The sequence below is a fragment of the Citrus sinensis genome, chromosome 4, assembly GCF_022201045.2.
Source record: "Citrus sinensis cultivar Valencia sweet orange chromosome 4, DVS_A1.0, whole genome shotgun sequence".
Taxonomy (NCBI): Eukaryota; Viridiplantae; Streptophyta; class Magnoliopsida; order Sapindales; family Rutaceae; genus Citrus; species Citrus sinensis.
This window is the reverse complement of record NC_068559.1, coordinates 23,133,213-23,157,446: the sequence shown is the minus strand read 5'-3', so window position 1 is coordinate 23,157,446 and position 24,234 is coordinate 23,133,213. Positions and strand designations below refer to the sequence as shown.

Genomic DNA, 24,234 nt, shown 5'->3' with positions numbered 1-24,234 from the left:
TATGCAATGAACTTCTATTACATGTTTTAATTGTTGAGCCTCCTTTTCATTTTTGTCCTTGCCTCACAATTTTAAGTAGTTTGATGTTACTAAGTCTTGGAGTAATTATTCGACCAATTTTTTTTTTCTTTTAGAAACTAATTTGTATATATGATGATGATTATAGAAAAAAATGTATGCATCATCTCCTAAATCAACTATTTATTTAAGCAAATAGCGGACTTGAATATCTACTTATACATATGAAAAATAACATGATAACCAATTTTTATTATTATTTTATTTTTTTTTCTCTCGAGAAACTTATCAATAGCTGCTTTTAATATTATTGTTAGGTTAGAGAAAAACTAGTCCATATATGGCGAAGAAGACTAATTTTTTCCTGGCATTTCTTAAAATAGAGTTTAAATAATGCACAAAATTCCTTTTAGAAAATTGTTTAGCAAATTATTTGAAAAGCTCATTATAAAACTTTGGGTGGCGGTTGCATTTTTTTAGAAATTAAAACCACAAAATGTTCACAACATGGTTAGGTCTTAGGTGGACGATGCTTATTCCCCGTTTTGTGTTTGAAATGTAAGTATTAGTTAAGTGAGCGGAATCCAAAGATTAAAACTAAAGTGTCCTTCCATTGCTCGCTCAAAACGCTACCGTTATTGCTCTCTCTCTTAACCACGCCTGTGAACACGCGCATCAACTGCTGGCTTTTTCTCTCTAAAACCCTATGTGCAGTACTGTACTTCGATAACGATCCGCCATTCACAACGGGTACGGGTTTTCGCACGCTCTCTCTCTAATGCGTCACCTTTTCAGTTCAAGGTTTCTTTTTTATTTATTTATTTTTTTGCTCCCTTAGAAAACTTTAGTGAATCCAAATTGGCTGATTTAGAGGGTTTATTAATGCGTTTTATGATATGATCATGGGCCATTTTAGTGAAGTAATGGCTGAATTTTTTTGTTTAGAGAGTTGGGTAATTAGAACTGACATCCACCTACTAGGATTGGAGTGAATTTTTGGGGAAAAATAGAATGCTTTTGCTAAATGATGAGAATGTGATTGTTCAATTTGTGCTTGGAATGATTGATTGTTAGCCAATTGTTTTATGTGACCATAGTTTACATGATTGAGTTTGTATGTCTAGAATTAGGCCAAAAAAAAAGAAAAAAAGAAAAATTGGTGCTTGGCATTTCTGTGAGCTCTTGTATTGGGGAAAACAGATTGGAGTATTACTTATTTATTTTGCTCTTGTAATTAGCCGTCTTAAATTTTTAGCTGGGTGGGGTATCAAAATACCTGAGCTATTGTTATTTTCTTCAACGTTTTTGAGTTTTAGGTTATAATGTTCAGTAGCATTGGAATTATAGGTTTAAGTGGTATGCATTTTGCATGTCCACGAAATGGTAATAAAAGAGAGCACTCATGAGCGTGGACAAGGTTTGGCCTTAAGGTTTATCCTCTAGTTTGAGGTGTCCTTATGGGTGTGTACATCCAGTACGGTTATGCAGCTGATTGCCCCCTCGGGCTGAGTGATAACACAGTGCATGCTAATGTATCACTCATCATTTTTTCTGGTTGTGGCACCTGATTTTACCATCCTACGGCTAATTTTCAATTAAGAAAAAGTGTAGATAAATAAACACAGCTCTAATTGCATAACAATAATTTGAAACCTAAGACAAGAACTCAATTTCATAAAAGGCAGACTGAATTGAGTTCCAAGCAGACCCCACATAACAATTAATTCACAGTTCTTGTTTACTTTTTTTATAGGCAAGCTTTTACTTGAGCCACTACATCGAGGTAGGCTTTTGATTCAATTCTCAATGTGACCTGTTTAACTCTCAGAGTTTAACTTGAACTGCTTGAATATATGTAGATTTCTTTGACATTTTAAATTGACGTTCTTACCATGGTTCATTATACCAATTGCTATCTATAGAAAAGTTTAAGCTTGCGACTTCCTTGGTTTGTCTTCCTTAGCTTCTTTTGTGCTTCCCAAATAAATTTTATGGTTTGTACAAAGACTTTCAAAATGAATTTCTGAAGCATGGTTGATTTTACCATCATTGTTTTTGTTTATTTGTAGTTGCATTAATCCTTGTACATATCTCTTATTGTTTAATATATAATCTTTTGTTTCTGAGAAAAAACAAAAGCTTTTCATGTCAGACCTTTCTCCTGTATTATTTTTCTTTTCCTATGTCCTTTTAAACTGTTGATTAATATTCTGTTTTGAAGGATTTAGAGAAGTTCCTTTGAGATCCATTTTTGAACATGTGCATCATCTTTGTAATTACATCAATTCAACTTAGTCATGTTACTCTTCTTTAAATGGATTTGCAGCTTAATTTTAAGACATTGTGTAGACAAGGTGAGTTAACATGTGCTAGTGTCTGATGATTTGATTGAACTAGAGTTTACCTGGTTAAATAGCTGCTTTCAGTATTAATAATGTTTGTCAGTTGCATGTTTGCTCATCTTTTAGGAGTTCTTTTACAAAATTGGTTGAAGAAACAGAAAGCCGATATTTAACTTCCATGGCTGCAATCAGTCCAATAGATATCAGTTCATCTGATAGTGATTTGGACATAGGAGAATCAGATACGTCAGAGACTAGACAATCTGGCAATGTCAGGATTCTTCCACCATGGGCAACTAAGGCCGCCGTAAACGCGAGAACAGGTCAGACTGGTGTTTGCAAATTGAAAACTTCCTCAGGTTTTAATTAAACGAGAAATGTATTTTGAATGGCGTTCCATTAAACAAATTTGCAGGTTATGGTGGGCAGTCTCAAAAGGTTCCTTCTTTTGAAAGGTCATATGCTTCCAATGGCAGCTCTTCGAATGCAAATAGTTATTCACAGGAAAAACTGCAGATGCTTCCTGGTTTTAGTGATGACCACCAAATGTCTAATGGTCAAGCAGATGATTCTCATTATTTATCTGGGAACAAGAATGTGGGTCAGCTGCAGACTGTTAATCCTCGAATTGCAAATGTTGCTTCTGCAGATTATGAGAAAATTTCATCTCAACAGGCTTTGAAGAGGACACTCCCTGCGTTTCCTCAGCCGCATTCACTAAATACAAAATCAAAAAGTTCAGTAGAGAATATGAACAGCAGTCAGATTCGTGATACTTTTGGAAATGCTTACCACTTAGCTGGGCCAAGTACAGTCAACAGCAAGGGCTATATCAGAGACTATTATGTGAAGAAAAATGATGATGATATTATGATGTATGAGGGGAACAGAATCTTGCCTTCATCTTTGATGCATGGAAAGTCAGTTTCCATGACACAATTTGGTGGTCCAAGTGACCTAGCCTATCGTTCAGGTTCTGCTGATGAAAGGGCAGTTGGAGGTGATGAAAGATTGATTTATCAAGCGGCATTGGAGGTATTTGGGACCCTTTTTTTAATGCAAAAATGAGTTGAATAGGCAGTTGTTTTGTTTATTTTTCATTTTTTTTTGGCGGAATTGTTGGTATATATTTTATCTTTGACGTCAATATATATGTAGCTTTGAGATATAGTAAACAGATGACTAGAAATAGTTGGGTACAAGAATATTTGGTTCATAATAATTTGCAGATCCTGTTGCGTGCAAATGGCTGTATGTTAGTCCAGACAAATTATTTGGCCAGCAATTTTTCTCCACAAGAACAGCTTATAGATGTCCTGGGATATGTGCACAGTATTTTATCCTTGAATAGCTTATTTTGGGAGAGTATAGACTTTTGTTCTTCCCCCCTTAAGGAATAGGATCATAAGTTAGGGACTTACTAGGATTTTTTGAACAGTAGGTAGATTTAAAGTTCAGAAATAAGGTCTCAAAATGAGACCTAATTGACCATAACTGCAACCAATCCTTCTTTCTACAGTTTTGTTCTATTTTTGGTACTTCTTTTATATTCTCCCATGTATCTGGGTTGTGCCCCCTTGCATTCACCAAATATTCATTGATTTATCTTGTTTTGGTTTTATTACTATAGTTGGCTGCCTATTTCCTTTTTAACAGTTTAGCTTCTTTTGTATCACATCTTCTTGGTCCTTTTTTGTCTTCTCACCATCTTTTTCTACATTATTTATGGCCTTACTCTTCTTCTAGAGATTCCTCCTATTGACAACTGTAGTCCTTGGTTCTTGTTGCTCTTGAAATATAGTCAAGTTTCTAGTCTTTATTATTTGTTTTGTTACTCCATTTCAAGGTTTCCATTTTTGTTAACTTATTTTCTTGATGTATTGCTTGTGCCCTAATGCCTTGCACAATGAAGTATGATCTTTTTGAAGGACTAAGTGTTACTGGATGAGTGTCTGCTTTAAAGTTATTAAGACAAGTACTAGGTAAGATCCCAATTTGAAAAATTGTCAATAGTTGCCTATTGTCTTTTTGGATATTGGGGATAAGTTTTAATGTAGTTAGGCAGTTCTTTTTCCTTTTCTCTTTTTTATTTTACATTAAAATTGGAGGATGACTCAATTTTGAAACGTTTGGTTATCCCAATCTATTTTCTTTGCATTATTCAAGGTTCCAAGTTGGTGCAAGGAAAGTTGAAGTATTGGTGAGGGACATTTTACATTCTGTTTTATTGTCCCGCCCATTCTATTCATTGGTTATAAAATTCTCCATTGAAAACTTCAAACAAGTTCCGAAGAAAAGATTTTCAAGAGTAGATACCCCAGCCTTCTAGTTTCCTATTTCTTTTCTATCTTGTTTTTTCTCATCAATATTGAAATGATTGACTGACTCCAAAAAGTTCGAAAATTCTTGAATTCTTTCTCTCATATTCCTTTTAAATCAAAATTCCAATTCCAATTCCAACTCAGAGTGGGGGAAAGCCTTACTAAGAAGAAATTTACTACCATTTATATCCTCCCAAATATGAATATCCTTCCCTTTACCACCCACTTCAAGATCTCTATGGTTAAGGAAGTACTCTTTAAAGATGGCTTTTCAATTCCTACTCTGCATCCCCTAACTCCTTGGAATCCTACCCATTTGAATGAAAGCTACAAACAAAAAAATGTATGACAATAACCACTTTTCTAATGGAAATCATCGCCAAAGAAGTGAAAATCTTGTGGGTTGCTTTGGCTTCTTGTGGTTCTACTTACTGAGAATATCTTTGCTTTCTTTAAAGGAAAGTTTATGGAAATATACTTTGATTGGTTGTGAGCTATTTTTTGTTTTGAGAGTCTTGCTGTTTACAGGAGACATAGTTACAAAGAACTTTAGTTGAGTTTTGTATGGTTTCTGTCTTTGAGTTGATTGTGGAGATCGCATCCACGTATGTAACTATTTTTTATAAGTATGCATCTGTTCATTTTCCTGAAAATAGTAAACAATGTTAAAAGAAGAAGATAAAGCATTGGACCTTCTTTATTTTCCATTTCTCTGTCATGTGGATTTAGTCCTCCTTCTCCAAATGCCTTGCAAGAGATATTAAGGCATGCAGATTATGCTTTTTCATAATTCTAAATCAGTTCCATTATAATGGATGGGGTTCTAGGTGTTGTCTTCAGGATGCTGATTGGAAGATGCCCTGATTTTGTTTTGGGTATAAAAAGCAATTAAATATAAGCATCTTTTTGATAATTAGCTGCTGAGAAATTAATTTATTTTTGAAGCAATAAAAAGTTTAAATAAGGTGCACTTTGTTTCTTGCAGGATCTAAATCAACCAAAAGTGGAAGCTACTCTACCTGATGGCCTCTTGTCTGTCAATCTCTTAAAACATCAGGTCTAGTCTTATCTTTAATTTAGATAATTCTGTTTTTTGATTTCCATCCATCACTTAGTTTATCTACATTATTTAAGTTTTCAGAAGATTGCATTGGCATGGATGCTTCAGAAGGAAACTAGAAGTTTACATTGTTTAGGTGGAATTTTAGCTGATGACCAGGTTGTCTTTTCTAAACTTTGTTGACTTTTATATGTCTTCTTAAGGATACTAGCTTGATAGGATCAAATTTCTGACTGACTGATTATTTTGCAGGGCCTTGGTAAAACCATCTCAATTATTGCCCTTATACAAATGCAGAGGTCACTGCAATCAAAATCAAAAACAGAAGTCTTAGGCAATCAGAAAACTGAAGCTTTAAATTTGGATGATGATGATGATAATGGCAATGCTGGTCTGGATAAGGTTAAGGAGACTGGAGAATCTGATGACATCAAACCGGTCCCAGAAGTAAGTACTTCTACTCGTTCATTCAGCCGGCGGAGGCCAGCCGCTGGTACATTGGTTGTTTGTCCTGCTAGTGTTCTCCGACAGTGGGCCAGGGAGCTGGAAGACAAAGTTCCAGATAAGGCTGCACTTTCTGTCCTTATCTACCATGGAGGTAGTAGGACAAAGGATCCTGTCGAACTAGCTAAGTATGATGTGGTTCTGACAACATATTCTATTGTAACTAATGAAGTTCCAAAGCAACCTTCAGTTGATGAAGAAGAGGCTGATGAAAAAAATGGGGAAACTTATGGACTATCTTCTGAATTTTCAGTGAATAAGAAGAGGAAAAAGATATCTAATGTTAGCAAGAGGGGAAAGAAGGGTAAAAAAGGAAATGTCAATTCCTCAATTGATTATGGATGTGGTCCACTTGCCAAAGTAGGTTGGTTTCGGGTGGTGCTAGATGAAGCTCAAACAATAAAGAATCACCGAACTCAAGTGGCTAGAGCCTGCTGTAGCCTTCGAGCCAAAAGAAGGTGGTGCTTATCTGGAACACCAATACAAAATTCAATCGATGATCTGTACAGTTACTTCAGGTTTCTAAAGTATGACCCCTATGCTGTATACAAATCATTCTACAGTACTATAAAGATCCCAATATCAAGAAATTCACTTCATGGTTACAAGAAACTTCAAGCTGTACTGAGGGCTATAATGCTGCGTCGTACAAAAGGTAACTGGTCTTCCCTTTTTTTTTGGTTGTGTGGTATTATATATTTGGAAGGGCAGAGTTTGGAATATTGCTTTTGTTCATGGCATGATGTTCAATGTGTGATGTGTCTCTAATTCTGATTCATGGTTTTGTGAAGATTTCTATGTGTTTCTTTCTGTTGGTTTCCTTTTAAGAATTCATGTCATTTTAGGTATCTTGTCAGTCTACAAAATGACTGCAGCTGCTATTGATTTTGGATTAGGATGTCTTCACATAATGAAGAACTATTGTAGCTGACATAAACTGGAAGATAATCTCATTAATTACTTATAGACTGGCATAGTTGATGCTTTTACTTGCATCTTCTTTTGCTTGTTTCTGGCATTAAGAAAAAGAACACTGTTAAGACTATTTTCATGCAAGAGTATAATGTTTAGATGGTCTCATTGTAGTTCTGCTGCATTGCGAATATATTTTGCGGAAAGAACACTGTTAAGTATACATCTATTTAAATATGTAGAAATATTGGATAACACGTTCATTTAAAAAAAAAAAAAAACTGCATTAAGCACCTTGCATCCCATATTGAATGAATATGAAACAATGGATTGTCTGCTCTTGTATTGCTTTTGGCTAGAGGTATCACTTCAGTTTTTGCACTACTTTCATCATGTCATGGCTGAAATTGTATTTTTGGCTACGTGGGGAGGTGTGACGTGTAGCTAGAATGCTTACCAGATTGCTTGTTATGGACTCTTTGGGGAATTGTAGAACTTGTTCCTTTTAAAGATTTTCCAGAGTCAATTTTATACCGATACCAATTTTTTGGTTCTTTCCAAATATAAACCCTATAAAAAAATGTGTGAACCTGCTTTGGTGGTAAGTCCCAACTATAATACCAAGTGGGTAGTAGCTACAAAGGATGAATGATTATGTAATGGTGATAGTCACCATGTGATACAATCCTTTCAGTGGTATTGTTTTAGTTAATTCAAAGGTGTGTATTTTTCACTCCAAAATCTTTGGTTTTCCAATTCATCAGTCATGTAACCTTTATTCTGGCCTTGCATGCTCTCTTAGGGAACTTTGGCATCTTGTTTAGGAATGAATTGTGATAGTCTTCATGGATGGCATTTCTGATTTATAAGACGGTTAAAGATAACTGCAATGTTTTTATTTGACGTTGCTTCAGCTGGAGTAATTTATTTTATTTTATTTTCCTAGTGATCTAGTGCATTTACAAATATAGTATACTTTCTGTTACAGATAATCTAAGTGAAGTGTGTCATACTTTTGTCTGGGTTTTCTTTTCACTTCTTATGAATTTTATTTCTGCTTTCATTTACCTGTGATCAGCAAAATGAAATTTAATTATTGATGTATCTAAATTTGAATCATCATGAGGGATGTTGGTACATTGCTATCAGAACCATATGTTTCTTTGTTGTTGTTCCATTGATTGTGCCATAATGAATTTGAACTTCTGTTTCCTTTTTGTTTGTTTGATGCTAATCTTCGTTAGTTGTTATGTCCAGGAACATTCATTGATGGCCAGCCTATAATTAATTTGCCTCCAAAAACTATCAGCTTGACAAAGGTGGATTTCTCAAAAGAGGAGTGGGCCTTCTATAAGAAGCTTGAATCCGATTCTCTTAAGAAATTTAAGGTGGTTTCTACTTCACATCATTATTCAAGTTGAGGAAATATATAAATCAACTGGTTTGACTTTTCTGACTTGCAAACAGATACCTTGCCTTTATTTACTATAAAGCCTAGGCTCTCTTTTCTGACATGCAAAGAGAGCCTAGGCTTTATACATCCCAGGAGTGGCTTAAGATAGAATGGAGGGAGGATCTTTCCATAGTAGTTTTAAGGATTTTTCCTTTGAAGATCAAATTCAATTTGTTGGTTTCTTTGCTGATTTCTCATATATCTAAGCCAATTTTCTTTCAGGCTTTTGCTGACGCTGGCACAGTGAACCAGAACTATGCAAATATTCTCTTGATGCTTCTACGCCTCCGTCAGGCTTGTGATCACCCTCTTCTCGTAAAAGAATATGATTTTGACTCTGTTGGAAAAATTTCTGGTGAAATGGCAAAGAGACTCCCTAGAGACATGCTAATTGATCTGTTGAGTCGCTTGGAAACTTCCTCTGCCATTTGCTGTGTATGCAGTGTGAGTTTTTACTTTAAACGTAATACTTCTATTCTTTTTCTTTCTGGAATTTTTTGACAGAATTCATTCTCTTTCTTATTAAAAAAAATGATCTCATTATTGTGTATTTTTTATGGCTTATGCTTGATTTGAGGTTTTGATGAATAATAGTAACAGATGATATATTGGATGTTTGTCTACTATGGTCTCTGTGGAGTTTTAGAACATCATCTGTTAATATTTGATTCTCTTGAATCTGAGTTTGGCTAGGTATTTTAGGAATTCTAGTCTTGTTAGAGAAACTGCTCATACTAGTTTCCATCTCCTCAAGACCAGTTTCGATCTGTCATTGTGGTAATGGCAGTCCGTTACCAAAAAGTATTTTTAAAAAATTAAAAAGTGAAAATCCATGTAATGATGGGGCTTGGTTGCATTCTTTTGCTATTCTTGGTACAGTGTTTATAGGAAAGTCCAAAAAGCTAGTCACAAAGTCCCAATCATTAAATGCTTAGTCAATCTGGGGTGAAGTAGTATTCTTAACTTATGGAAGTGGTTTCATTGTGTTGTATTGGAAATCATTTTTTTTTTTTTAAAAAAGAGTAATGCTAGAGATCCCAACAATTAAGTTCCAACTTGAGTCCTAATTGATGCGGCATTCATCTAATGGTTGGTAGGATATTAATTTTATCAGTTATGAAATTCACCATCCAATAGGTGAATGACACGTAAACGTTGGGACTCAACCGTTGGAATCTCAACCATTATTGTTTTAAAAATAACTATGAAGTTCGATAACATAGATATGGCTGTTCGTTATTGTTTGGTGTCGACAATTGTCCTCGCTGCTAAATGGTTATTGTATGAAAGTTATAATTGTTGTTGTCTCTACCATTAAATAAATTTAAATTTGTTATTTTGCTTTCTTGGTGGACAGTTGATTCACTCCTTGTAATGATTTTTCATCTTTAGTACAATTTACAGTTTCTTATAAACAAGAGAAAAAAAAAAGGAAAAAAATTCCATCTCTGGAGGTGATGGAATTGCGCAGCTATGAGCAGTGTGGTTTTATTAGCATGGATGTGAGAAAAGGAAGTGATAGGATACATTGATTGTACTCACTTATTCATGAACTGTTAGGGGGAAAAAACTGCAATGATGACCGGTCATATCTTTGTGTGAGAATTTTCTAGTGCAGAACATTTGATGTACTTATTCTCTTCAAATATGAATCAGCATCTCTTTGCGTAAAGAATTGCTAAAAGACAAAAGGATTCAATTTCCAATGCTTGATTTTGCAATTGTTATGTAAATAGTCGGTCAAATTTTTGTCTTCTGACAATTCTTTTATGAAAGAGTTGTTGGCCCACATTTTCTTAAATAGATGTCTGATGGGAGTAGTCCATATATACACAAGTAGCTGGACTGGAAAGATGTATCATACAAGAAATGGAGAAAGGAGTTGAAAAAGTGGACTAAATGTTCAGAAAAGTAACAGAAGCCCCATTCGCCGTAGAATTTTATCTGCCTTGCATTAATTAGCCCATAAAGTGCTCCTGAGTAGTGGATTAACAGATGATTAGCTGTCTCTTTACCTTTCTAGCATATAATGCACCAAGATGGAAAAGAGTCATATTCAGATGCTTTGTCTTAATGGTATCTGCTGTATTCATTTTTTCTCCTTGGGCGAAAGCTTCTCTGGAAGTTACGGGGCTATTTTGCTAAATTCCTCAGAGAGAGTTGTCTCATTCCCCTACATATTCTCTGCCTATCTGACAAGCAAAAGCTTGGATTTGTCTTTGGCCATCTGTATCATTTTATACTCTTTAAATTAACATGGGGCATTTTGTTTTGATGTTCTGTTTTATGTTTGATTCATATTGGCCGTATAAATATTGCCTAAGAAATTGCTAGACATATTTACCATGTAGCTGGATGTTTTGGAGAATTGGGTGCCAGTATGTCCCAAAATTTCTGTGCTTGATACTTGGTGATTACCTTTGTTTTCGGCCCTATTTACTACTCAGATCCATATTTGATTGTTTTATAGGATCCACCTGAGGACTCTGTTGTTACCATGTGTGGCCATGTTTTTTGCTACCAGTGTGCATCAGAGTATATTACAGGAGATGACAATATGTGCCCTGCACCTAGATGTAAAGAACAACTAGGTGCTGATGTTGTTTTCTCAAAAACTACTCTTAAAAATTGCGTTTCTGATGATGGTGGAGGTAGTCCCACAGATTCTCCATTTGCTGACAAATCAGGGATTCTCGACAATGAGTATCTTTCATCAAAGATCAGAACCGTTCTTGATATTCTTCATACACAATGTGAATTAAACACTAAATGCTCGATTGTAGAGATTCATGATCCCGCAGGAAGCGATGGTTCATCTGCAGTACATTCAAAGTCACCAATTGAAGGACCGATAAAATCAATTGTCTTCTCGCAGTGGACTAGAATGTTGGATTTGGTTGAGAATTCACTGAATCAACATTGTATACAATACAGGAGGCTTGATGGCACAATGTCTCTAGCTGCCCGAGATAGGGCTGTTAAGGATTTCAACGCTGATCGCGAGGTTTGTTCTCTATAACTTTAATAAGACTGGAATACAATTTTATTTTGGATGTAGTACCATCGGAACAAAAGTTGATGTCATTGGTCACAAAAAAGATTCTATCTGTTCTTAACACTAATAATCTGAGCTGTAATATGATCATCTAACTTGTTGAAGTTATAGCAGATCACTGTGATGCTGATGTCACTAAAAGCAGGAAACCTTGGTTTGAATATGGTTGCTGCAAGCCATGTTATTCTTTTGGATCTTTGGTGGAATCCAACTACAGAAGATCAAGCTGTTGATCGAGCACACAGAATTGGACAGACACGTCCTGTTACTGTTACTCGGCTCACTATTAGAGATACTGTAGAAGATAGAATATTAAAACTCCAGGTATTGTTGCTAAGTTTTTACTGGCTTTATATTTAAACATCTGCTTAGTTTATCTGATGTATCTTTAATGATTAGCATGCCTGGAAGTTGAGAAGTTAGAACTCTGACTATAGTAATTGGTTTATCAAGAAGGTATCGATTTTCAAACACAACATATTTTTTTTCTGGAATGTGTGGACTGAGGTATGTTCTCCTCAATTTCTGGACTTAAGGCAAATCCCAAGGTATTTGGTCCAGCACTTCCGGCTTAGTAGGGTATACAAACTTAGTTTTGGGAACTAAAATGTTAAATGAAAGGAGTTTTTTGAAGCTGTAAAAGTGTAATAGAGATATGCCAACTGGTTATAGTTGTGAAAGATATTAAATTAGGAAGCATTTGTTCCAACTAATAGGAAATTAGCAAGAAAATAACCCAATAATATGCATATTGAATTTATGATCGAGGGAAGGAAAGCAAAACAGGAGAAGAGGAAAGGAAGAAACAAGTTTTTTTCACAAGGTTGAGGCAGGAATGGAGCAAAAGTGCACTTCTGATGTGCCATGGGCCTTTGGCCCTCAAAGCACTTTTCTAGCATAAATCTGCATTATTCCTTGACTATGTTCAAAATTGAATTGCCTTCAAGTGAGTCTTGGGAAGATTTATAATCTTTGGTCTTTTTCTGATAGGAATTTTTGGTGGTTTCTTAATTATTAACTTCGGTGGGATTGGTTTCTTGATAAATCTGTAAATTCTTGCTTATTAATGATACTGTGCAATAGAGGCTTACTTCTGTTGTTTCCTTCGATGTCCAAATATAACTTGAATCGTGAGCTCCCAGACCAGGTCCTCTTTTGTATCACTTCGAGGGGCCTCGCGGCGCCTGAGGGGAGGTGCGTGGAGAGGCCCGCCCCAAAAAAGTGCCTGCAGGGCAGGGGGCCAGAGGCCCAAAGGGCGCCGAGGCCGGTGTGCTATAGCCTTTGGCCTGTGGGGGTGGGGAGGGGGGGTGTGACCCCCCCGGGTCTCAGAAAGGCCTACAACTTTTCGAGGGGCCTCACGGCGCCTGAGGCCGCGTTAGATGATTAATTTGGACTATATATATAAACATTGAGTAAATGTTTGATGATGTTCAACTTAAAATGATAATGTCCCTACAGTGTTAGATGATTAATTTGGATTTTGGATGTTGAAGTAGGCATGGCAATCTTAGTGTATTGGTTTCAGATTATTATTGATAGCTTTCTTGATGTTAGATTTTATTCCCATTTTGATGTAAATCATCATTGTTCTAGTAATATGTGCATGACTGCATGGGTGTTATAACGTCATTATTAACAGAGAACATATATTCTTATAGAATTGTCACCTGAATGGCATATTGAGATTCTTATTCAAATTTGGTCAACAATTTAAACTAGCTCAAAAGTCGTTAGAAATTTGTAAAATTAAAAATAGAAGACTCTATACTGACATAATTGATGCATTGCAAGTGAAACAAATGTTAGTTAATGATGTCCTATCTCTCTAGTTTCACCTAATCACCTTGTTGCCTCCTCTTTGCTTGCTTTGTACGCTGGTTGTGGGACTTTAATATGGATAGTATTCCTTGAAATTTAGCCTTGTTTGTGTATCAAAATAATTTCCCCTTTTAGTTCATTGTTTCCCTTTGTGGTTATGGCATGTGCAAACACCAGGTGAGTCTTGAGGTGGTTATGGTGTATGAATTGTACACAACCTTTAACCCTGAAGTTCTATTTTGTGGATGTGGACCAACTATTTTACACAAGTTTTTTGTGCTTGCTAACTTGCAATGAATTAGTTTACCAGTTCGTACTTTTTGCTGAAATTTTGGCCAGTTTAGGTTTGCATTCTTTAGCCATTATATATTTGGGATCAGCCTCTAGCTGAAATTAATTCGCTTTTGCCATTGGAATATTGGAAGTTGCTAAACTACCAATTTTCTCGACTCTTTTTGAGGCTTTGGTTTGCATGTGCTTTCTTAGTCTCTTTCTAGTTACCTTGAGGGTTTAGACTCATTATGCCCTACCTTGACTTGTTGTTCCTCTTTTATTTCATATTCAAAAAAATTTCCTCATTTAAAAAGGGGAAGAAAGGTTGTTCGTCATTGGTGATGAAAGATAAAGTTTGTGCACTCAGACATGCTAAAATTCTCTCATACTTTTTTGGATTTTGTTAAGTTGAAATAATAAAGGCAATAGAGGTTAAGGTGCAAATAGAGATTGTTAAATGGAAAGATGAAAATTGCTTATCCTCTGATGCATTGTCTTTATTAATATCCTTGTCTTGCAGGATGATAAAAGAAAAATGGTAGCATCTGCTTTTGGGGAAGATCAAGGGGGAGGCACAGCATCTCGTCTAACTGTGGAAGATCTTAGATATCTATTTATGGTCTAGAAGACTGTCTACCCATTAACTTGTATTTGTCCAGCCTTCTTTATTTAATAGATCATAGTTTGCTAGGAAGTTTTGAGAGCCAAATATGAGTTTTGCTCAGCTACATTGACCCAAGGAAATCTGTAGCTGCTCTTGTAGCTCCTGCATATGCTGTGGCTCATTTAGGACTTGATGGGTGTTGATATATTTTTTGGATGGTAACTTTTGTCAGGTTTGAAGCCCCCACAAAGGCATTTTTTGTTCCCATCAAGCATAGGATAGCAATCCAAAGCCGCCTGTAAATATTCCTAATTATTTCTAGTATATATCATATATTTAGTTTAATCGTTGGCTTTTTTGTTTATTAATATATGCTTAACATGGGCTGGTCGAGGCTCGGAAGTTTGACAGGAAAAGATAGCTTGTACATGGACCTGATCATGGCTGCTGAGACACAATGCCCAAGGTACATTTCTTTTTACCACCTCTTAAGTTTGTGTAGTGTAGTCACAATCTCATCTGATGACTAGGAATAGATTTCACCTTTGGTTTGTCGGCCCCATTAGAAAAGCAACCCAAAAATCAGACTTTGACAGGCTAACTTGCAGCAAACTCCAGTACCCTTTGCTTTTACAGTGACTGAACATATTTTTGTGCTTTCAGTGGAAACAAGATATTCCTTGAGCGAACAAAGTAGTTATAACCAGGAATTACTATCAATCATCATTATTTAACTTTTCCTTTTCCTTTTTTCCTTATTTTGGCCTTTGTTGTCATCTGGATAAATTCAACATGTCTTTGTGGAGCAGAAAAACAAAAATGTATGAAATTTTCAATTCAAGTTTTTATACTCTAACAGGTAAATCTATAATATTTGTTTCAACTTAATTGTATCATCTGTTTGTTTGTTTGTTTGTTTATTATTATTTTTTGCATTGGGGTTGGGGGGTGGGGGGTGTGTGGGGGTCTATTTATTTTTAAATAGGGCTTATATGTAAACCCAATCCCTTCGCCAGTGTGAGCCGAACTTGTTGAACCAATCAGTAATTACATTTGTACTTAAAAAGTAGACATCATAAAACTGCAACAAGATTTTTTTCTTTGAAAAAAAAGAAAAAGAAAAAGAAAAAGTATGCGCAACCTTTCCAACAAGGCGACAGAATGGGCGCTCTATCGTCTATTGATGACATTTAAATAGTAGAATGAGGGCATGTTAATTTACTATGTTTTGGTGTAGATTAGTGTTACAAAGACAAGAGTCACACGGAGAGATGATTACATTACTTATTTTGCATGTTGCGCCGGGCCTAGTAAGGAAGGCCAATTTTTTCCAAGAATTTTACAGCATTGTACAATCAGTGTGTTATATTATTTAGTTGATTGTTACTAGTGATATTAAGATGTACGGATCGTGTATTTGTACTTGTATATACTGATATACGTCTATTTTGGATAATTGGTCCCCAGCTGTTTTACAGGCTAATTCACGGCGAAGATCTCTATTATTGTCCTTCGTGTAATGAGAAAGCATGTTTAAAAAATAACCATTGAAGATGAGAGTTCTCCTGAAACAATTTCCTATCATCTTTTAGAAAAAAAAAGGAAATGCCTGTAAAAATGTCTTTAAGCCTGTTGATCCGATTTGATCCGCATCTTTGATTCTCTTTTAATCTCGATTAATGCTTTAACCTGTTTGAGACATTTACCGACAGGACAGCGCGCTTTGACAAGATTTTATTTTATTTTAGGTTTCCTTTTTTTTGGGCTCGGGGGAAATCATAAATGGGGGTGAAAAGTAAAAATTGCAAGGATATTCAAAAGGATACTGGAGTTTCCGACTGACCAAAGCTTACATTTGCTTTTGTTGATTCGATTCCTTTCACCAACTTCACCAAAACAAATATTGAACTTTTGTGGGCCTCTAAAGTGCTTTTAAAACAGAGCCCTGAGAGGATTAATTGCGTTTGTGATAGTTGTTTTCCAACTTCTATACTATGTCAAATGGAAATGGGAACGGGGTACTAGATTGTTTTGTTTCTTCACAACCTCTGTTCTATTATTTGAAAAGAAGGCAAAGGTAATGATCTCGTCACTCAAAAAGTCTTTCAAAATGGGGAAAAAGCAGATGCCTTTGTAAAAGTCATTGCTTGAATGCTCTCCAACTTAGGCTACACCAAAGTTCGACCAAAACGACTGGTGATGGCTACACATGTCCACCAATACCATGGTGGTGGCTCCCTTGCCCTCATGATTTACGCACACTATGCTCTTGTGAGAGAGAGAGAGAGAGAGAGAGAGAAGAGAATTTCTTCACGTTGATGATTTAGAAGGAAAAAATAAATAAATAAGGGGGGTGATTTTCCACCGGCCATTGGAGACTGAATTATTAACTACTTGATGTGAATCTACTAAATTTAGAGTAAAAGGACTCTCTTGGATCCTCTAGGTCACATAAAGGCTTGCTCTTATGCCCAAGTAAATTGCCTTTTTTGTGATTCTTTTGACTCTCTCAGATTTTTGCCTTGGGAATTTTTGACTCTTATATAAAATACCCTACCTAATACCTATCTTTGAACTTTGCTGCCTGCCTCTCTGCATAAGCTTTATAGAATCACACAATCACAAATGTAGTCTTTCACGCAAACTTCTTCATTAGTAAAGAAAGCATTACTTTATTAACTGGGATAACATGCCCACATGATAATAAAATATTAATACAATAATGGTTCACAAATATTTATATGTAATATAAGATATACTATTCATATAAAATATATATTACCTGAAGACTAGCAAAATTCACTGCTGACTTTACAGCATATGCTTAGCAAACATTGGGGCCAAATCCCACAAACCCATTTGCTCCATCAAATGAAATTTGAATCCCCTCTTGTTGAATGTTCCCTATTATGGAAAGTCCCGAAGGGGATGGAGCAAATGCAAAACAGAATGTGCCTGCATCATCCACCGGAATAAGAAAGTTACTTGCTGGAAGAGTGAGCACTGGCCCGCCCGAGAAGTAAAATGATACGGTTGGAACCCGCACCGATACAAACCCGGAGAGGTTGTAACATGTGTCAAATATGGATACTCCGGAGGCCCGCGGGAGGTTCCCGGCTTGCGCAACAAAAGCATCGCGGAACGCCTCGTAAGCCGGTGTTGGCAGCCTAGTCACGGCAGTTCCCGTGTCCATAACCACCCCGTCATCACCCATTTGGGTTAGCCGGAAAAGGTCTTCGGATATGGGTATCCGCATACCTCCGACTCCAAGACCCGAGAGCCCGACGTAATAGAAACTCGGGGCACGTGGGTTACGGACCAAGGGGACCCAAGCAGCACCCACCGGTAATGCTTCACGCCCGAATACCAGCGACCCGGAAGATCCGGTGCCCCGACTCACTAAACAGTAACTAAATGCGCCACCAGTTTGGCCCCCCAATTGACCCACTAGTGACATGGATCCACCTCCAAGTCCCAGCAAGCCAGCGGCTCCGACAAACATGCCTTGGTTCTTATGCCCACATCCAATAGCCACATTCTTGACCACCGTCCGGCCTATTGTAAGCGTCTCAAGCGCAAGGGTGCCCTTTGTATACGACCCATCACCGTACGACACCTCGTAACGGCACCGCCCCGCGTGGCATCCGGCGTTCTCTAGGCGATCACAGACGGCGGAGCTGCAAGAAACTCCAGAAAACGACGCCGAATCAGCGGGGTCGAAGACGGGGTCGGATTGTTTATAGCATTGGCTACAAGGCTGACACTGGACCCACACGATATCTGAACCCGAGTCAATAACCATGTACTGGCTTCTTGGCGGGGAACCAACTCCAATCCTGACAAAGTACTCACCGCTGCCTTGGTCCATGCCCGAAACGACGTCGGTTCCGAAATCTTGCACCTCGTGTTTTGCAGCGTCGGCACCCCCTCCGGACAGGCGGCGTACGAGGGTAGCAACCCTTTTAACGTCCCTTTGCATGCGTGCATGGAAACTGTGTTGGTGTCGATGATAATGCATGTTGTTGGTGGTGTTCGATGAGGATGACATTTTATCTCTATGTACAAGTTCCAGCTTCCATCTTGCTTCATCGCTTGATGTGTTACTGCTACTGATATTATTATGCCTTTCAAAGAGTTCATTGTATTGGGACATCTTTGCATGATCGGTTCTGGAACCTTTGATTGATTCATTGACGTTCAAGATTTGGAAATGAGTGTCAGAGGCGGCGGAGGTTGAGGTGGTGATGATGCTGCAAAGAAGATGTAGCAGCAACACTTGTTTGAGCAAAAATGTCGTTTGTGAAAATGCCATGGATAGTGTTGTGTTGTGTGAACTGCTTTGGGTTTTAGGGTTTGAGCTTTGAGGGGGTGCGGGGGGGATTTATTTGGTTTGAGATTTTGGGGTGTGTGGAGGGAAACAAAGTTGTGGGGTTTGTAATAATTGAGCAAATGGGTTCTGTTTATTTTTCTTGTAGTTTTCTATTTGGACTCTTTTAAGAGTTTTGTTTTGTTTGAGTGGGGGGTGGTAATTCAGCTTTGTCTTTTTTTTTTTTTTTTTTTTACTTTTTAAGAGTGGTGATATGTTGACCAAAGAGCGTATTAATTTATTAAAGTTTATTTTATACAATAGGAAAGAAATAATTGTAGGAAGAAAAAACAAGAAAAATCTTAGAGTATTCCGGTTCGGTGGTTATTGACTCTTTATTTCTTTATTATGTACTTCTTTCTTTTTTTTTTTTTACTATCATTGTAAATTACCACCTTGAAATAATTTTATCCAGTAAATACCCTTAGAATTACAATAGTTATGAGAATTAGCTCCTTAAACATGTTAATAAGGAGAAATATTAATGGATATGTATAGAATATATATATCAAAAGCTACTCAATCTTTTTTCTTTTTAATTTTTTTTTCACAGACTACTAATTAAACCACTAAATTAAAGCCTATGTCGTACATGAAATGGTTATAAATGAATTGTGATGTGGAATATTTTCTCTGCTGCTTTTGCCTGAGAGAATTGGAAGTTTTATTGTGGGTTTAATTGGTGGGCATTTAATCAATATTATTATTATTATTATACCTTTTAAAAAAAAAAATGATTAGACGGCTTGAGCCAATTTCGTGTGCCCGCAGTTTCCTACGTAAAGACAAAGACTCTCACTCTTCCTCTTTCTTCTGTCTATAAGTGTCTAATTGGCTCCTTGTGTTTAGTGGCTTCAAAAGAGGGAGAGAATGCAGTATAATGACAACAAAGTACTATATATAATAAGAATGAATTCAGTTTATAGAACAGTTTTTATTTATTTATTTAAAAAATGGGACATTGAAAAGCATATTATATAAAGAAAGAAAGAACGTTTATAATATTTCTATGAGATGTTAACTAAAGTAATCTTCTTTTCCCTCATCTTTTTCTTTTAAATACAAAACCAATGACACCAACTTTTTACTACAGAGTAGACTATTAATCTTCAACAGAGTTCATAGCCTTTTTTATAAAGTGAATTCATACCCATTTTTATATCAAATCAAGGATACGTGAGAGTTTATATGCATGTCAATAATTCAAATCTAGGTTTTAAGGTTTAATCAACTCATTACCGTTGCTAATTGTTGTATATATTTTTAAGATCAAGCTGAAATTTTAGGTCAAGACTTTAATGGAGGTCTATCAATTAATGGAGATCAATCAACTTTTTATTGACACGATTGTCAGCACTCGCCAATCAAAAGATCTTCACCCTTCACAGTTCAAAATATAGTTGACAATAGTGATATTGGTATTAATTAACATGGAAATTTGTTACACAAATTCATTAAAGAATTGGATGATATATTAATTGTTTCTCATCAAAGAAATACTTAATTGTAAGGATTGAATTCATGGTAAAATTTTTGTAAACTGCATAATCTGACTACACAAACATACGTATATGATTCCCAACTAGTTAATGTTGCAGCCACAAGAGTTCAAATATTTTAGCCTCTTAGTGCATAGTTGGATTCATTAGGAATGGAAATCTAATCACCAACAAAAGATAATATATTTTATCATATTCATAGTTTTATAATCACTCTAGTTTCTTTGTAAGCAACTAATTTTTTTTTTGATAGAATTTATATTTGTTCACCATACCATTAGTAGCTCATTCCTCCATTATTTTTCAAAAGCTTGCTACTACAAAAAGGTAGGTATAATAATTCTTTATCTGTAGCCTCTCTTCTCTTCCCATTCTATTTTTCTTTCTATCCAACTATATATTTTCAATTTTCTCTCTTCATTGTTGGATCTTTAATAAGTAACGAACTCAAAATTCAGCAAATTATAACATTAATAATGTGAATATATTTGAGTGGTAGCGGTAGCCAAATGAACCATGCATGTTATATATCAATCCGCATGACCTGAGACCTTTCCCTGATGATGATCTGGGCAATGTACAGGTTTATGGGTCACGCGTGATGTGAAGAAAGTTGGCTAGACAGCAACATTGCATGTTTCAGTTATACATAATTATTGCACAACATGGGTCTCTTGTATATTTTGCTTTTTTATGCCAATCATTCTATTTTTTTTCTTATTTTTCTAATAGTGGATCACCAATATCGCAAGCATTCGCTAAGTCAAGATCTCTGCATTTCACCAATATGAGGGGACTTGATGGGTCAAGTGTTTCAAAAATGGGGTCAAGAGTTTCAAAAATGGTCCAAAAATCAGGTAAGGGTTTAGGCTCACTAGGGTTAATGTATATATGCTTTCATTTTTAATTAATGTGGGCAAGAAAAAATCAATTATTCCAGGGTTTTTATGTTTTCTCCGCAGATATAATCACCCATGCATAAACATCAATTATGTAAATCACAGTATGGAAAGTTAGGTTTCTTTTATTGTTGTTAAATGAAAATTAAAGCAAAAAAAAAATCATAACCCCTTTTTCACTAAAATAATAATTAACAATAAAATAAGAACCAAAGTAATAACATCACAAACCCTTTTCCTTGGTGAGTGGAAGGTTAGTTTAAAAGTAAATCTTGCTTGTAATCTCATGATTTAACACTTATATGGCTGCTGAGCTCTTTTTTTTGGCAGGCGTCTAATACAATAAGTTCAACTTATTATTCAAATATGTAATCGAAGCTTCATTAGCCTTTAGAGGAAATCTAGCATCGCAACAAATAAAATCTTCACATAGCATGCAAAAACTCAATTGGCTACCGCCCATCTGAATTTCATCACTTTAATGTAAAGATCCTACTTTTTTTTCCTCATATTTTTAACCTTTATTAAAAAAAAAGAGGGTTGATTTTTCAAAATTAGAATCTCTCGATTGTGTAACCCAAGTGTTACGTTGAGATTGGTAGAAAAACAATAAATGTCCTCAAGTCACACCAAAGGGTCTTAGAAAATAATTTAAATCTGAATAAAAAAATGTTCATACATGTAACATACAAATAATTTACTTAAAAGCAACTCAAATAAAGAATTAGTCGCATATCTCCACTTACCCATTTCTTGTCGCCAACATATGTTTTTATCGACAATGAACTGGCTTAATGGTGAGAATAAACAAAGAAAAATATCTGTGGTATGGAAAAAGGATTAAGACACCAAGGGGATATTCAATTGGTAATGCACGAAAATACGACAAGACCAACCAAAAATATGATATGATAGAAAAATACGAAAGCAAATTAAAGTGAGTGGGAATGTCACAAAGACATTAGAGTATTGGAGTTGGGAGTACATAGGATGTGCACACACTCCTAATAATTGAGCCATTATTACCACCTAAAAGTTACTCTTATTTTTTATTATACCCACTATTATTTTTTTAATTATGATCTCTCTCTCTCTCTCTCCCTTTTTTCTTTCTTCTCTCTGTCTATTATGCTTAATACATGCACATGCAAATAGAAGAACTCAGAAGCTAGACATGTTTATGCATCCTCCATGAAGTTTATGAGAAAATGAACATGCATGATCTGTAATTTCTAGCAATATTACAATTATTAATATAATTATTGAATTTAGAATAATTGGAATTTGAATTTGAATTGATATTGCCATTAATTGGAGGAAAGAAACACACAGTAAAGAATAAAAATAAAATTTCTCTCATTCAAATGATATAAAGCTACTTATTTATGTGTGATTTTGAGAGACAAGAAAAGAAACTAAATACAAATTATAGTTCAATCCAAAATTGAGGATATATTCATCTTCCACATATATTATTTACATGTATATAATGGTAATGATTCTTGTCATACATGCGTATCATAATGGTCTTAATTATTATCATATGTTTGTGCATGTGATACATGATTGACTTGATCTTGCCCTATGTGCCTTCCGATTTTAACTCTTGCTATATTGACAGTGAAATGATCTTGGTGTGGTTCCTATTCGACATTGATAAGTTACAAAACTTTCATGAATTAAAAATTAATAACGAACTATAGTGCAATCTAAAGGGACATCCATCAAATCCAAATGTGAGCATGCATGTATGTTAATAAGTTGTTTACAGTTGATGCTCGATAGTTTGCTTCTAACATTAAGGAGATCGATTGATCATTCTCGACTAGATAATGCTGGTATGCTGTCTTGATTAATTATTGAGGAGAACATGACAGACTTTAGTGGAGATAAAACCTTTCCTGAATCTTAAAGAATTTCCCTCACTTCAAGTATGTTTATCAATTTTTTTCTTAATTTAAACTTTTTATATATGTCAGGGGTTTTCAAATATTATAAAAATAATAAAGGGTAAATAACATATATTGATTTCAGTACCAAAAAACCAGCTATCTCCCAAATCTGGAAGGGGATAAAAATGAGACGAAGTTTTAGCTGCATTATTATTTATTAATCTTCATTCTAATTTCTAAATGTATCACAACTTCTAGAAACGAAAGAATATAATATAGGAGGCAGGCGCGGCTCTTTAATTCACCCTTTGAAGATTTGTGAAGGTGAGACAACATAACACATATAATTAACCTCCATATTGGCTACTTATTTCTAGAATCGCAATTATTTTTAGTAGTAGAACTGTTAATTATTTGCAATAAAAAAAAATTGTGTACCAAAAGTCTAATATAATCGTCTTTAAATAATTTGCTACCTTAATCTGTTCTGCATTCCAACTGTCGTATCATTCGCATGCACGTGATTCACAAATTTAAAGTCAAAATCAGAGAAGATTACCAGTGCCCTCGCGATTACCAACCAAACTCTCTTTCTCATGCCATTATTTACTCTTTAGTGTTTCCCCACCATATAAAGTTTTTTCAAAGAAGCGTTGAGTATGTATGACTCAGGATTAATCATAGCTTTTAACATATTGTGAAGCAAAACATATATCGTTCTCCATATGCCATGCATTTTAAATATATATATATATATATATGGAATTTCCTTTTTAATTGCTTATGTCATTGCCATATGCTCATATTATTGGATGAACATATATCTTTTGAAAACGCAGAACATCTACCTATAACGGAGAGTACAAAGTGAAAAGTTAAGTAACTAGAGAAGGTGATGGAGCCAATTTATCGGAAGATCGATCCAAAAAAAATTTCTTTAATTTCTTGACATGCGTTTTTGTATATATAATCATTAGAAAAATGGTAAATAGTTTGAATTATCAGCTATTTCTAGTGGTTATTGGATCTTCCTTATCTGACACACAGAAATTATTTACAGGGACTCTACATTATTATTATTATTATTACTATTACTACTGTATAATTAATGGATGATGAGGTGATCGCATTACGTGGTTGATCGCATTATATATATATATATATACACACCCACCAGTGAAGCTTAATTATTGCTGCAGTGGTCCTAGGCCTAGCTAT

At 35.4% G+C, this 24,234-nt stretch overlaps 2 protein-coding genes across 9 annotated transcripts; one reads left to right on the top strand and one right to left on the bottom strand.

The window, feature by feature from the left end:
- Nucleotides 1-388: 388 nt before the first annotated feature.
- Nucleotides 389-14,707, top strand: LOC102614358 (helicase-like transcription factor CHR28). 8 transcript variants are annotated; one of them, XM_025100831.2, is made up of 12 exons: nt 391-768; nt 1,772-1,801; nt 2,487-2,683; nt 2,776-3,395; nt 5,667-5,738; nt 5,823-5,900; nt 5,994-6,900; nt 8,415-8,545; nt 8,833-9,054; nt 11,081-11,614; nt 11,777-11,989; nt 14,277-14,707. In XM_025100831.2, the coding sequence occupies exons 3-12, from the start codon at nt 2,539-2,541 to the stop codon at nt 14,379-14,381; spliced, it is 3,027 nt and encodes a 1,008-aa protein (XP_024956599.1). In that variant the 5' UTR covers nt 391-768; nt 1,772-1,801; nt 2,487-2,538; the 3' UTR covers nt 14,382-14,707. The 8 variants fall into 8 exon arrangements, with proteins under 8 accessions (XP_024956596.1, XP_024956600.1, XP_024956599.1 ...); XM_025100834.2 differs by having other exon boundaries at nt 694-819; nt 2,464-2,683; XM_025100828.2 differs by lacking the exon at nt 1,772-1,801 and having other exon boundaries at nt 389-819.
- Nucleotides 14,708-17,005: 2,298 nt separating this feature from the next.
- On the bottom strand, nt 17,006-18,923 carry LOC102615828 (protein ASPARTIC PROTEASE IN GUARD CELL 2). Its single transcript, XM_006484415.4, has one exon. The coding sequence runs from the start codon at nt 18,670-18,672 to the stop codon at nt 17,185-17,187; it is 1,488 nt and encodes a 495-aa protein (XP_006484478.1). The 5' UTR covers nt 18,673-18,923; the 3' UTR covers nt 17,006-17,184.
- Nucleotides 18,924-24,234: the final 5,311 nt, after the last annotated feature.

Coding starts and splice junctions, on each gene's coding strand:
- LOC102615828 (XM_006484415.4), bottom strand. CDS start 18,672: ATGGCATTTTCACAAACGACATTTTTGCTCAAACAAGTGTTGCTGCTA.
- LOC102614358 (XM_025100828.2), top strand. CDS start 797: ATGCGTCACCTTTTCAGTTCAAG. Junction 5,739..5,822: donor TCAATCTCTTAAAACATCAG/GTCTAGTCTTAT, acceptor TTAAGTTTTCAG/AAGATTGCATTGGCATGGAT. Junction 11,615..11,776: donor ATTTCAACGCTGATCGCGAG/GTTTGTTCTCTA, acceptor TTGAAGTTATAG/CAGATCACTGTGATGCTGAT.